The 15,744-nt window shown below is 40.0% G+C and overlaps 1 protein-coding gene and 1 long non-coding RNA gene across 2 annotated transcripts; both read left to right on the forward strand.

Annotated features, from left to right (window-relative positions):
- Positions 1–350: 350 nt before the first annotated feature.
- LOC141011027 (uncharacterized) lies at positions 351–3,666 on the forward strand. The gene is made up of 5 exons (XR_012180210.1): positions 351–680; positions 792–1,105; positions 2,035–2,089; positions 2,207–2,318; positions 2,408–3,666. It is a non-coding gene; the product is annotated as an uncharacterized lncRNA (long non-coding RNA).
- A 2,458-nt stretch (positions 3,667–6,124) lies between these two features.
- hcn3 (hyperpolarization activated cyclic nucleotide-gated potassium channel 3) lies at positions 6,125–14,242 on the forward strand. The gene is made up of 7 exons (XM_073483154.1): positions 6,125–6,576; positions 11,346–11,775; positions 11,860–12,021; positions 12,300–12,518; positions 13,025–13,171; positions 13,454–13,694; positions 14,040–14,242. The coding sequence occupies exons 1-7, from the start codon at positions 6,125–6,127 to the stop codon at positions 14,240–14,242; spliced, it is 1,854 nt and encodes a 617-aa protein (XP_073339255.1).
- Positions 14,243–15,744: the final 1,502 nt, after the last annotated feature.

A 15,744-nucleotide genomic window follows, 5' to 3' on the forward strand; every position in this document is an offset into this window, starting at 1 on the left:
ATCAGAGCAGACTTTGTTATGGAGAGGGGGCCTTAAAGAGACAGGCACTAAAACAGAGCCTTTCAGACAGAGGGGGAATACAGTGTTGCTCCACTGGAAAGAATGAGAAAACTTATGTGTTTTTTGAGCATTAAAGCATGTAAACCTATTCCAAAATAAAATTATTAACCTGAAAATGTGCATAATATGTCTCATTTAACTAATTCCAGGTCATTTTACTCAGTTAGGGACCTTCCTAAGCAAAAAAAGACCATCCAACTGCACCCAGGCACTCTGCACATACTCTTCCCAGAGTCACTGATAAGTTACAGGTGTGATCAGTTGCTCTAATGAGCCACCAGCCTCTCTCCCAGGCCCTCACGTCATCACAGTAACATCCTTTTATTAACATATACCGAAGGCAAAGCACACATTTGTAACTTATCACCTTAATATTTATGTTAAAGCAACTACACTGAACGTTAAACAAGCTGCTCGACCTGTTTGCGGCAGGAAGCTCAGTCAACAGCAGACAACCAGGCTGCCGTGAAAGAGGGAGGAGGCAAAAGTGAGAAGAGCAGGAACTGACAACAGAAACAAATCAACTGGCAGCCTGTCACTGTCATGGTGGTTGTTTGTTGTGTCTGGAGAATCTGTGTGGCAAGAGAGCAGAAACTAAAGTGGGCTATAAACAACAAAAGGTAAGAGGACACATGAGGGTGAGAGGTTTGTTATCACACTGTTAATCTCTGTCACCTGTGCCTCTACACGTTCATTCATCTTTGTTTGTTTACACTCTTCCTGTATTACAGTAACCCAAATGGCATCGACGAGGCTTCTGTGGCTTGTGTCCGCTTTATCCTCCTTGATGTCCATGATACTGCTGATATTTTTTTTGGGCCAATATCAGATGTTGATGGTGTTAAACGAGAGCCATGAAAGGACGCTAATGCACTCAGGGGAACTCGATAACCAACTTAGAAATAACAAGTTTTTTAAAGCGTCTGTGGAGAAGATGGTGCTTCAGTGGAGAGAAAAAGTGGAGAATCTTGAGGCTACAGTGGCCAAACTCGGTCTAGCGACAGAGAAGATGAAAATAAAAAGTGATGCCTGTCAAGCAGAAAAGGTGAAAAGCTATTCTTTCATATTCTTTCTTTGCAATGTGACATGACCAGAGAGTGTGAGGCTTTCCACCTATTGTGTGTGTGTGTGTGTGTGTGTGTGCTTTATTTTTTTCCATATTCAAATGCTAGAGCTGCCTTTAGAGGAAGTGGGACTCTCATTCAGAGTGATTTGCACAGGATGCAAAGCAATGTGAACCATGCACCAATTAGAAAGCATAATCATGAATACAAGTGCTTTGTGAACACTTTGAGCTCATAATGGCAATAGTGGAACATTACTTAGTAAATTTACTTAAAGGTCCACTTTGTGAGAGAGTTGATTTTCTTTGGTCTCATTGGCCGACCCGACCCACCAACCCAAAGCGTCAGCATTTATCTTACAAACAGGAGTCACAGTTGGGGGTGCTGAGCGGTTAGTCTACATAATGATGTCATAGTAACTGGTGCACGAGGTTCATGTTTTTGTATTAATATGAATGTCCAGGACAACATGATCGTGACCGTTATTAACAAATACTTTGCAACAATTGTCTGTTACTAGAGTTTGCATGCAGGACTTTTACTTTTACTACTGCTACTTTGTTGCAATTGCTACTTTTGCTCAAATAAAAGATCTTAGAAATATTTTCTCTTCTTCCCCACTACCTTGGGTGAAAAACACACTTTAGTGTTAGAGACTGCACTCTAGTCTTACAGGTTATTTTACTTTACAGGACGTTATTTTCACACACATACGATTTAGATCAAATCAGATGTGTCTGGGGAGGTCGAGGAGCCATCAGGCTTTATGAATACATTAAAAAAAATTACTACACAGAAAATAAATAATAATATATGTATTACGTTTGTTTTAATTGCAAGGTATTGCAGTAAGTATCCAGTGTTTGTGTATCACAAATTCATGACTAGCATTTCTCCCCCTCTTCTGTAGAAAGTGAAAGCTGAAGAGCTGGCCGCTGTGCTGAAGGAAAGCACAGAGACTGAAGGTATAACTCCTAACTGTTTCAGAGATAATTAAGCTTGAATGCTGGTGCCACCATGTGTTGAAGTGCAACAATTACTGTTGAGGTCTGAACTGTTCCTTATCTTTCTTTATCATTAAGCTACCTTAAAAGCTGAGTCTGGTGCCTGGAAACAAGAGATTAAAACCCTGATAGCACAACTAACAGGGTACAGACCAATATGTGATTATGTGAAGGATGACTCAATCGCTCTGTAAGTAAAAAAAAAAAAAGTTTGTCCTCACATGAAAGCAAACATTTGCAGAAAAGGAGTTATAATAATCATGTGATTGTGTCTTTTAGGAACTTATGTGGCCCCAAAACCAGCTGAATCTCTCATGATGACGATACAGGAATAACATCTCAGGGACCAAGTGGCTCCTCAGCTCCACGGTGGTGGTGATTTTTCATATTCTATGTGAAATAACTGTTCTGTTAACTGACGTATAAAATGTTACTGATATATTGTTGAGCTTAAACGTATACCGTAACACTGCGTGCTATGTGTCGGAGTGCACAACAGTCGTTTTTGTTTTGTGACAGCTAGGTGAGTTATTTTTTTATGCTAAGCTAATGTGTAGTTTATTTTGAAGAATAACTGTCTACTGATAAACTTTAACAATGATGAAACACTAAACTTCCGTGTGGAGCCGGCTTTAGGATTGACCCAGTATGTGTGACTGCTACTTCTCAAGTGTGAGTGTCTGAGGTGTACATGTGAACATGACACCTGCCACCTCAGAGTGCAGGCCGACAATGATGAAATGTGACCTACTACAGGGGTCTGTATAATGGAGACTGACCTGGACACAAACCGGACGAACCATGGAGAGAGCACGTTTACCAGCTTGTATGTGGGATTGAATATCTGATACACAAGTGTCATTAAACCAAAAAACACATAACCATGAAGGGCCTTTATCTCAATGTTATGTTATATTTTTTATAACTTCTTTTATAAAAGATTTAATTGAACTATTTCTGCAAATTCATTTTTTAATCTTTTTTAATAAATTCAAATCAGAAGAGAAAGATGTTTATTGGCTGATATTTTTGTTTTTATGCCTAAACAAACTAAATAACAAACTGACCTTAAAGGACAACACAATTTCATACTGTTTTACTTTGTTTATATGTGACGGACCCTGCCACCTTTCTGGCTTCAAACAGTATTCTGGGGACCTTATTTTCCTCTGAGAACAGCTTGTTTATTCTGAGTTTGTGTTATTAAATTGTAAAAATTTGAATTTAGAGTTTGAATTTCTTCTCTTAAACTACATACTGCCCCTTTTAAGCAATGTATAAATGGGTTAAGTCTTTACTAAATAACCCTTTTTCTTGAATGATTTGTGCGGTTATTCATTTGTTGAAAGTAGACAATATTTTTGTGTCATAATTACAATTTGCCTAAAATTTAAGTCTCTTAAATTCAGAAGTAATAAGCATATTTGACTTTTGAAACGATTGTTTTAATGGCAAATGTAAACTAGAAATGAATAACTAAAATGGCTGTTTGGTCTTTAAAAAAGTGACAAATAAATGTACAGTGCTTCCCAATCGCAGTCTTTGTTCTTTATTCATTGATGGAATGTAACTAAATACATTTACTCAAGTACAATTTTGAGGTACTTGTACTTTAGCAGAAAATGGAAATATTTAAGTATTTTATACTTCCACTCAACTACATTTTGTACGGAAGCCCTAAGGGCCATGCATTCATATATTTTATTTCCTCCGTTTTCCCGAGATAACGAGATAATTTTCTCGAAATCTCGAGATAACGGAACTTTGTTTTCCCGTGATAACGAGTTAATTTCATTTGTTTTCTCGAGTTATTATCTCGAAATAACTGCCGTTTTCCCGAGATAACGGAATAATTTTCTCGAGATCTCGAGATAACGAAACTTTGTTTTCTCGTGATAACGAGTTATTTCATTTGTTTTCTCGAGATCTAGAGTTATTATCTCGAAATAACAACTGCTGTTTTCCCGAGATAACGGGATAGTGATGTCAGAGGAGCAGGAGCATATCAATCACCGCGTCAAATATCTTTTCAATCAAGGCCTGACACAGGCTGAAATAGCATTATGCCTTGCTATTACAGATAATATACACATTAGTGTGCGTAATCTAAAAAGACGGTTAGCAAGGCTTCAGCTATATCAGCGGCGCAATCTAAGTGAGCCTGATGTCGTTGTTAACTACATAGCTGACCAGCTACGAGGTCCCGGGCGTCTCCATAATCTCAGGCCTATCATATCACAGTCATTATCTCGAGATCTCGAATTAATTATATCGTTATCTCGGGAAATAAAATGTATGAATGCATGGCCCTTTAGGGCTTCCGTAATTTTGGAGGCAAATTTTGTACTTTTTACTCACTACATTTATGTGATAATTTTAGTTACTAGTTACTGTGTAGATTACAGGTTGCATCAGAGCCAAAGTACCACATTTTTAAAATTGTGTTATCAATTGGGTAAAAAAAAAAAAAACAATGATTCTAAAATATATATATGTTGAATCTAATAATCAGTTTACCAATAATATATATGCTGTATATATACGCTAAATGTTTGTACAATCTGCTTTTACTTTTAATTTTCATACTTAAGTGCATTTACTGCCAGAACAACTTTTGATACTTAAAGAGGCAGTATGTAGTTTCAGAATTTTAATATTTACATTATTAATGATGTAATAAGACAAACTCAGAAATATTTATTTTTTCCCTAACTGAATAAACAAGCTGTTCTCAGAGGAAAATAAGGTCCAGAACACTGTTTGACGCTAAGAAGGTGGCAGGGTCCGCCAAATATAAACAAAGTAAGTCCTTTAAGGTCAGGTTGTTTATTCAGTTTATACCGTCATGGAAACAAAGAGAGTTTGTTTATTTAGTTTGTTTAGGCATACAAAAGATGTTTCTCCTCTGATTAAAATGTATTCCCCAAAACTACATAGTGCACTTTTAATTTACGAGGAAACACTTTGCTAATAAAATACATTTGCAGGAAGTAATAGTTCAATTAAAACGTTTATAAAAGAATATATGATAAAAGTGAGATTAAGGCTTTGTATGCACCTTGAAGACTTCAAGTAGCAGCCTGCTCATATGGTTGACTTTCACTTTGACCAAAGTAATATTATAACGCGATATCTTTCCTTTTAGCAAAGTATGACTTTGGGTACTTTTTACAACACTGCCCTTTACTATTCAAACGGTTTGCTGTGATCATTTAAGGAGGAAAATAATATGCGTTTGTACTGTATAGTCGGCCTATTTCTCTTAAAAAAATAAATAATGAGCCTGTGAATAAACTTCTAATAGATACTGATGGGTAGTTTTCTCCTCCTTCACTGCGTCTTGGTTGCTGCCGACCTGGAGGATCCTTGTGCCGGCTACGCAACACGACCTGCAGCCGTGTCACCACAGGGGGGAGGGCGCGTCCACCCGGGGAGGAGGAGGAGGAGGAGGAGGAGAGAGGTGAGTGGACGCAGTTATGCCAACAAGCCGATTATTGAAGGCTACTGAGCTCTCACTGTCAATTTGCGTCCGTCCTCTCATCTCTCATGGTCCAGCAGAGGCGGACAGGAAACATCTGAAGCCAAGTCTTTATTTCCACGGGCAGGAGGCTTCACTCATCACAGGAAAGTACTTTTTTTTCATGGACGCTGCAACTTTTTATGGATTAATATTGTGAGAACTCGCCATTGTTTCCATTATATAAGATTAGGACACTTTGCAATGTGTATGTGGTACTCTGTACAGAACTAAAAGTGACCTCCTGGTGCTGAATATTTTGTAGTTGCTGCAGCAGCTGCTGGTCATCTATCATTTCATCCTGTTTGAAGGTGTTTTATTTTTTTTGTAAAGGAAGTTAACTCTAAAATCACATCACATGGAAATGGCAGCTGCAGTGAACTTTATTAGTAAGTGAACTTTACAACCAGGCCCCTTCAAGCCCAAATCACAGGGACAGCAGAGCCATCTGTGCTTTGGCCCAGTTTAAAGTGTAAAAAATGAGCCTCTCCAGGAGTACAGATGACCAAAGACGCACCAACGAGAGCCCGGCTCACAAACAGGAGTCCTCCAGGTACTGCAGCTGGAGCAGCCTCCGCTTCTCCAGGTGGAGAAGTGGCTCCCAAAGGACGACCCCACCTGCGACCCCATCCCCGAAGACAGAGAAGAGGAGCGATGTGACCAAGACGCTTTTCTCCTTGGTGCAGACTCACAATGACGACTACACAGCAGATCCTGATGGCCTGCTGGACTCCAACGTGGATGGCGAGGGGGGCGTCGAGGACGTCCAGGACCAGTCCACCTACTTCCAGAGGCAGTTTGGATCCCTGCTGCAGCCCGGGGTCAACAAGTTCTCCCTGCGCATGTTTGGCAGTCATAAGGGTGTTGCCGCTGAGCAGGCCAGGGTCAGGAGCTTTGGAGTGTGGATCATACACCCCTACAGTGACTTCAGGTAATGATGAAGGTGGATTATCCTCAGAATTTCATAACCACAGTTTCCTTTCAAATGGACAGAAATGCAGTAACCCTTTGCCACACATGATTCCCCAGTTTGTCACTGATCTTTCATAACTTTCCACTGAATAAATCCAGTTTTCATCCAACCAGACAGCCTATGATGGTGCTCAGATCCACTTTTCCCCAAGGACATACTGCACTACAGCAGCTGATGTCATGGTTCCTCGTAAATGATAAGGCGATGAAGGGATTTGATTAGTGATACAGTATATAGGACAAGATCATCAGGATTATGGACACCACTGGTGATTCCCTTTCTCCTTGTTTCACGAGGAGGGAGATCTACATTCATTCATCGTGATAATTTAAGTGAACCAATATACTCTATATGAACAAAAATCTAATTATGTCTTACTCTACTTTGGCCCGACTTTTGCAGGATTTGTCAGATTGTTCAGCTGTCGGAGGCTTGTTTAAACGACATCTTAGCAGTCCATCTGTGCGCTCGCTAATAATAGCCGCCATCAAATTTAAACAATTTTTAAACATCCAGTCCTATGCCAGACAGAGAGGATAAACCCGTGCAGGGGGATTATTGCCCATAAGAATCTCTATAATTCCAATCTTGCTCTATTATGCAATAATACACAGACAGCTGAGGGGGGGATTACTGCAGGCCTGCTCTCCTTAAACCGTATGCTCCAACTTCCTCTTTAAAATGGATGAGTTGGAACAGCACGTTTTTGGTGATCAGCTATCATGTTTAGTGGTTAAGGTCTGATAGCTGGATCTATTTATCATTTTGAATCCAATTTAAAATTGGTAAATAAATCTGTTAATCTCAGAGATTAATGATTCTCTTATGAACCTACATATTTTTTATTTATCTAGACAAAGAGAAAGAGCGAGAGTGATTCATGGCTTTTATTCTGTCCAACACAATCGCCCGGATAAATGTTGGTAGTGTAAATTTCTGCAATCCACGAAAAAATCCTGAAACTTGACATTTCTTTATAACTACTATATGTTTCTTTAGGTTGAATTTTAAATACTACGCTGTGCTTTTGATCTAGTTAGGTTTAGGCACAAAAAACACTGCTTTTAAAAAATATCTGCTTTTGTCACCACAAACACGGCTGGAATTTGTCCGGAGGTCTCCTTAAAAATAAGCAGTGGTGTCCCGCTTACAAGTTTTGAAACGCTTTGGTCCCTCTTCAATAATTGACCCAACCTGCGGAATAAATGTTAGCTAAGTACGTTACTGCAAAACCACAGATAAGGTCAAAATTAACATTTCTTTATGTAAACTTTGTGTAGGTTAAATTTTCTATTTCTCCCCTCGCTGTGGTTGGGTTCAAGCACAAAAAGCACCTGTTTATACCTGTTTTGGTCAGCACAAAAAATGCCTGGAGATGGTCCCCCCGCTTGGCAGCCTTGCTGTAATAACACCACCTCCTTCCCCTTCACTTCCTGGTTGTGAAAGTCTGCTACAGTCTGGTACAAATGTCAACCTTGGACATATCGGTTTTGCAGAAACCTCTGCTGAGATTATATCCTGGTAACCGGGCTGTCTGTAACTCCACCACCATCCTGCCTGCGTACAGATATTGAAGTCAGGTCATTAGCATGTAATCTGAACGTGATATGACACGTTTTGAGGAAATGTCACTATGGTACATTGTGATTTGCAGAAACCTTAACTGCCACCATTTTATTTTGGTGACTGGACTGACTCACCTTATATAATGTGTTTTAATTACTATGCCACCACAACGCCCCTCGTGTCAATTCATTATCTCCTCATTTTTATGCCTCATCCTGTGACAGTCGTGACCGGAGGCATCATGTTTTTCAGGTTATCTATCTGCCCATCTGTCTCATTCTCGTGAACAACTTGAGGGAATTTCTTCAAATCTGGCACAAACATCCTCTTGGTCTTAAGGATGATCTGATTAGATTTTGGCAGTCAAAGCTCAAAGTCACTGTGACCTCACATGACATACTTTTGCCATAACACAAGAATCCATAGGATTAGAGGAGAAAATTATGGACATGGAGTGATGACATTTTATATCCTACAGGTCAAAAGTCAGCGTCACTGTTACATCATGATGTTCTGCAAAAACCCTTTTCCGGCCATTATTCAACGCCATAACCCAGAAACAGAAGGGGAGACTTTGACTATATTTCACATTTTGTCAGATACTGAACTGGTGACACTAAAACCCCTTTCACACCAGACAGAAAACCCACTAACACGCATTGACATCTGGCTTTTGTCTTCAATGTGAATGTGTATATTTGGCATTTACACCGCACTACTACTCTTATGTTGTGACAGTGTTTTGATAATACTCTGGTTAGATTTAGGCACAAAAATCATGGTCAAATGGTCAGGGTTTGTAAGTTTTTCCTTAAAATATCTGTTTTGGTCACCACGGCTGGAGATGTCCACAGGTTTCCTTAAAATTATCCAGTTGGGGTCACGCTTACACATGTTGAAATGTAGTCTCAAACTGCCGTCGCTGGCTTGGTTATCATCCTGCAGAAAACACAATCCATCAGATAGTTGCTGAGATAATTCACACCATAAATGTCACAGTGAAAAGTCACTAAAGTCATTAGGGTTCATTCTCTGAGGATGTCTGTGGAAACCTTCATGGCAATCTATCCAATAGTTGTTGAAAGATTTCAGTCTGGACCACAATGGTGGACCCCACAGCCTAGACTAGAGAGGTAAACAACAGCTATAAGGCAGTTAGATTATCTTAGCAGCAAATATGTACCCCAACTTGAATTTGACTTGTGTAGTTTTAAATTTTGTTGCCATGAAAAGCCACAAACAAACCTAGTAGATTCAAGTCTGGATTCAGATTCAACATTAACTGCTATCAAACCACTTTCCTATTCCTGTTCCAGCCTCACTGTTATTAATAGCTCGTCTAAAAGGTTTTGATATGGCAGAATTATTTCTATATTCTCCCTCACACTCATACTTAAGCGCGCAGGCTTCATGTAAACAGCTGTAATGCGGCCTGGAGTCTTCGGTGGAGTTATTAGCAGCAAGCAACCACTAATCTGCAGCAACATGAGAGGAGATGATAAGTAGTCATGTAAACCAACGTGGTGACACAGAGGACATGGACGCGCTAGATTGACAGGGGGATCAACGTGAATGAGAATGAGGAACTAATCTATCAGTTCCTGTATCTGCGAATGGCTAACAGAAGAAGGTCGTTTTCTCACAGGGTTCATATTGCAAGGGGTGACGGTAATCAAAAAGTATGGTTCATATTCTGTTACTGTGCCTCTGAGAGACTGAGAGCTAACGAGAGAGCGAGCCAAAGTGACTGACACTTGATGGAAACAATCTATGAGGAAACCCAAACCGTGTAGCCTGTGGTGTACTACGAGACACTGGAGACCGAAAGGAAAATGGGACTTGTATGAAATGAAGCAGACAGTGACGAGCGCGGCTATGTACAGCGCAGACGTCTGGTCTCAGCATCCTGAAGCAGCAGACTGTGTATCAGACAATACTCGTGGTCGTGACGGTTTGCTTTTCTTCCTCGTCTTTTTCATTGTCTTTTCTGATAGTATATGAGCCTGGTGAGGTAAACAGCATACATATTTCATGAGAGGGATTCCTCCTGTGACAGAAGATGTTATGGGAGTAAGGGTCACTCTGAAATGGGTCGTTCCCTGGATGACACGCTGTCACCCTGATTGGATGACTTCATCTGACCCTGATAGCAAATTTTAATTCTCTGACTTTGGGTTTTCTGTGTGTGAAATAGCAGGAAACATATTTCATTTTCCTGTTAAAACTAGGATTACTTGAGATGAACTTATGACTAGAATCCCTACCTCAAAATATTTAATCTCACTGTTTGTTGGTCTTTTTTTGTCTGGCAACCACCTCTCTCCTCATTAAACAGGCTTTTTAGGTTGTGACATTGTTGTACTAACATTCTGGATAGGTTTAAGCACAGAACCACCTGGTTAGGGTTAAGAAAAGATTATATTTTGCCCTAAAAATCCGGTGGTGTCACACTTACAAATGTTGAAACACGCCTTCTAGCCTGTAACTCCTCCACCTCCCGATATGAAAGTCAGCGTAATATGGCAAATTTTTTGAAGCCTGTTTCGTTAAGTAATAATAGATTGTGTTTGATTTTGTAAGGGATGGATTAAATCTGACTTCACCCAAAAAATATTTACAGCTGCTCATGAGTATCTCCTGCAGCCCCAAGCAAAAAGCCACATCCGTCAGCATTGCATTAACGCTCAGAGAAAAGCAATTTTTGCCATTTAATCAGCATTATTAGACACATTGGATCATTGGCAACACTAAATTTGTGGCTTCACAGGATACACAACATAGGCTACATATAATGTATATGTGGTGTATTATTTATTGATCTGCTATAGCCACTTGACAACCAATGAATAATTCTCTGAATCTGGCCCTACTGCACAGTAATCAAGTGCTTTTTCTGTCCACACACACACTCTCAACTTTAATTACATACAGTACAAACTTGACTCAATTCTGGCCGTCGCTCCTTAAGCACTGAAACAAGGAGCTATAACTTCAACTTGTAAGAGCAGTTGTTGACAGAACCTACTCTACCTTCTTCACAGTCTTCAGGGTTTGTTCCTTCAGTGATGTTTGAGCACTTTAAAGAAGATTATAGACATTGGATGCTCTGTACAGCTATAAAATAAATGAATAAGATATTCACACCCTCCTCTTCTGTGCAGGTTTTACTGGGACATCGTGATGCTCCTGTTGATGATGAGCAATCTGATCATTTTGCCGTGGGGGATCACCTTCTTTGAAGACCAGAACACCATGCCCTGGATCACCTTTAACGTCCTGTCTGACACTCTCTTCCTCATGGACCTGGTTTTCAATTTCCGCACAGGCATCGCAGGAGAGGACAGCCACATCATCCTGGACCCCAAAGAGATCCGCATGCATTACCTCCGCACCTGGTTCCTGGTGGACTTCATCTCCTCAATCCCGGTCGACTACTTCTTCCTCATCGTCGACCTGGAGGCCCGGCACGAGTCGTCCGACGTGTATCGCACCGCCCGCGCCCTACGCATCGTGCGCTTCACCAAGATCCTCAGCTTGCTGCGTCTCCTCCGACTGTCTCGACTCATCCGCTACATTCACCAGTGGGAGGAGGTAAAGGAAGGGGAGGGGAGCTCATAGTGACAAACAGAACTGCTCACATCACAAAATTTAATGCTGTTTTCTTCTCTCCGTCAGATTTTCCACATGACTTATGATCTGGCCAGTGCTGTGGTGCGTATAGTCAACTTGATTGGCATGATGCTGCTGCTGTGTCACTGGGACGGCTGCCTGACCTTCATGGTGCCGATGCTGCAAGACTTCCCCTCAGACTGCTGGGTATCCAAAAATAATATGGTGGTGAGTACATGTTCATGCATGCATACTCATATACATGCATCGTGTGATATGCAAACCTAGACAACCTGGTAACTCTTAATATATGAGTAGGATTGAGATAATTCCCAAGATAATGCTGCAATCAGATATTTCCAAATCAGTAATCAGGAAACATCTTGGAAATTATTAGGAGCCCTTATCTGTAAAAACAATTTTTCACCCAACAAAATTAATAACAATCATAGCCAGTATATTTCATCATGACGGTGTTGCTCTGTCCTCTTTCTCGTCCCTCTCAGAACTCCACTTGGCACATACAGTACTCCTACGCCCTGTTCATGGCCATGAGCCACATGTTGTGTATAGGATACGGTGCCCACCCTCCAGAGGGCATGACTGACGTCTGGCTCACCATGATCAGTATGGTGGTCGGGGCCACGTGTTACGCCATGTTTCTTGGTCATGCAACTACCCTGGTCCAGTCCTTGGATGCATCACACCGCCAGTACCAAGAGAAGGTAATCATCTCTGTATAACCAAACTAAAACATTTTTACTCGCAGCTTCAGTTTGTTTCGTGTACCCGGAGCTTCACGTGGATGCTAATGTGATTCTGGCAGTGAGGTTTAATATCACAGCCATGTTTTATATCATAAGCTTGCTTACTTGGTCGTACTTAATTCGTGGAAACTGTGCCAAAAGCCTAGAGAATATGTGTATTATCTAATGGAGTCCGCGACCTTAACGTGACCCTTTCCGAGGGATTTTCACAAGATAAAGCAGAATGAATGATAGACAAATGGCAGCACCTTTGTTGTGGATCACTGTTTGCTAATGCCCATTACAAATGAGTTTGTAATCCACTTAAAACTGGAGAAAAAAAAAATCGAGTAAATGCGTAATTGTTGTGCTTCAGCAAACACATGGTAGAAAATGTGACTAAATGTGACATCTGACATCTGCCCTGTGGAGTTTCTAATGTATCCTCATGAAGGTCACCATGTGCTTTCTACAAATGTTTTCAGTATAAGCAGGTGGAGCAGTACATGTCGTTCCATAAACTGCCAGCGGACGTGAGACAGAGGATCCATGATTACTACGAGCAGCGATTCCAAGGCAAGATGTTCGATGAGGACAGCATCCTCGGAGAGCTCAGTGATCCGCTGAAGGAGGTTTGGTATTCATTAAACCTGAGATCTGACTTCCTGTTTTGTTACTTTCTCTCTGTTTCATGCCCACACCAATATATTTGTGATAGGCCAATATCGAAGGATAATTTCACAAATTTCTAAGTTTTATAGACAAAATATGTGCCCAGAATGATTAATTTGGACAACATATGGTTATAAATGATAACAAAGTTGGTTCATGTTAAATAGTATATTTGCAGATAAAGATTTCTTTGAATCACTTTGACAATTTCTTAATGTCGCTCTTCTTTCTCTTCCGCGCAGGAGATCGTCAGCTATAACTGCCGTGGCCTGGTGGCCAACATGCCACTGTTTGCCAACACCGACCCTCATTTTGTGACAGTCATCCTGACCAAGCTGCGTTTCGAAGTCTTCCAGCCCGGAGACCTGATCATACGAGAAGGAACGCTGGGTCGGAAAATGTATTTCATCCAGCACGGCACCGTCACCGTTGTCCCACGTGGCAGTAAGGAGATCACGCTCAACGATGGAGCGTATTTCGGGGGTAAATCATTATACTGACTTTAATCTTTATTTGATAATAATTTCATAAATTAATTGAGAATTCATTTTAATTGTTTTATTCTACTAACAGTCTCCAAGCCAAAGATATTTAGTTTATCTTATTGGAAGAATGAGAAAACAGCGAATATTCATACTTGAGAAGCTGGAACAAGCTTTTTTTGCTTTAAAAATGACTTGAATGAATGAATTAAAATGTTTTTGATTAATTGATCAATTAACCCTTAATCAGCTCATCATTTGTAAGTGTAAGTCACATTGCATGAATGGAAAGTATAATAAAACATTTGCTTTAAAGGTTAAACTGACTCTCTTTTCCACGGTTCAGAGATCTGCCTGCTAACTCAAGGAAGACGCACAGCCACTGTGAAGGCCGACACCTACTGTCGCCTTTACTCCCTGAGCGTGGACAGTTTTAACGAGGTCCTAGAGGAGCATCCTCTGATGAGGAGGGCGTTTGAGAGTGTGGCTGTGGACCGACTGGGCCGGGTCGCTCGCAGACCCAGTTATCAGCCTCCCCCGGCTGAATGACTTCCTCAGTACCAACAGAGAGACTCTGGGCAGAAGTGTGGAGGATATTTATCACACTCTGACTGAACTTGACTACAAAACAAAGAAACCTTTAATGTATATATTTTATTAATTTGCTATTAGTGCTCAGTGATGGACAATGTTTTCCTTCAATTCATTTCATTTTGCACCAGCTCTCCCAGATGTAAGTACTGCTTCAAGAATAATTTTCAGTCGCCTGTTTGCTTTCTGACACAGCAGTTTCATTATCCATCCCATCATTCGTCTGAGATATTGGTAGCACACAGGACACCAGCTGGGCGATGCATCATACAGCTGTATAGGGCTGATTTAAATTATCCCTCAGATCTGTAGGTTGCATCAAGTCAGGGTTTAGTACTATTGTTCACTGAGGATAAGCTGCTGTGACGTAATAACTGTACAGAGACAGATTATACACGGTTATGCATCTATGTTTAAATTAAATCTCATTGTTCTCACATTTGGAGCTTTGGAGAAAACTCATTAATAGAAGAGTCTACCTTTAAGTTTCCTTTCAAATTGCACCTTAATCTGTTTTTTTTTAATATTTTGCTGGCTTTTTATTAATTTCAGTAGGTTCATTAGCAAATAATAATGAATAATTTAATATTCTACTGCCTATTTGCAAACAAATCGTAGCAGCTAAACGTATTTCAGCTATAATTAAAGTCAATCACTTTGATTTTCTGCTCTTATGTCAAGATTTCCGCTGTGAAAAATCTCTCATGAGAGGCACTGCTTATTTTTTTTCGGGATAGTCTGAATATCTATAAGTCACTTCTCTTCTGCATGTGTGCTATTATTATGATAATGATCAATATGTGTATTTTTTCAAGGGAGTTTATTGATGCAACGAAAAAAGCCCTCAGTTATCAAATGTCGTGCAATTTACAATAACATACAGTCAAATTTTAATTATCAGATTGATTTGTTCAGTATTAACCAACGTTTCCTTCTTCATTATTTAAACTTTCTGATGAATGATCCTCGTTCTGATGTTGTCATGTAAATACAAATATTTCTACCCTTTAAACATGATATAAAAATGTATTTTTGCCTATGTAGTTTGTTCCACAGATGTTATTTACACACACACGAACACCACAGATGTAAGAAATATTCAGATCAATTACTTGAGAAAACAGAAGAGGGAAAAAAATACACACACAAGTCCAAAAGTATTCCCATTATATTAGAGCCAGACCGATACTGTATTTTTGGGGCCGATAATGGGTAGTTCAAAAATTCCGATATTGATATATTAGCTGATACTCCTATAGAAAAGAGACAGAAACTGGTTGACGTGGAGCTACTTCTAACTATTATATGAAAGTAAATATGGTGTAAAAAAGTAAAATGCGACATATCATTAAAGGGGCACTATGTACTTTTGGGGAAGACATTTTAATTCGAAGAAAAAGATCTTCATTGACAGATTTTTATGCCTAGACAAAGTAAATAAACAAACTCCCTTCGTTTTC

The sequence above is a fragment of the Pagrus major genome, chromosome 16, assembly GCF_040436345.1.
Source record: "Pagrus major chromosome 16, Pma_NU_1.0".
NCBI lineage: Eukaryota > Metazoa > Chordata > Actinopteri > Spariformes > Sparidae > Pagrus > Pagrus major.

Excerpts from the sequence above, each read along its gene's own strand:
- hcn3 (XM_073483154.1), top strand. The coding sequence starts at position 6,125 with ATGAGCCTCTCCAGGAGTACAGATGACCAAAGACGCACCAACGAGAGC. Across the intron at positions 6,577-11,345 it reads CACCCCTACAGTGACTTCAG|GTTTTACTGGGACATCGTGA; the intron begins GTAATGATGAAG and ends TCTTCTGTGCAG. Across the intron at positions 13,695-14,039 it reads CGATGGAGCGTATTTCGGGG|AGATCTGCCTGCTAACTCAA; the intron begins GTAAATCATTAT and ends TCCACGGTTCAG.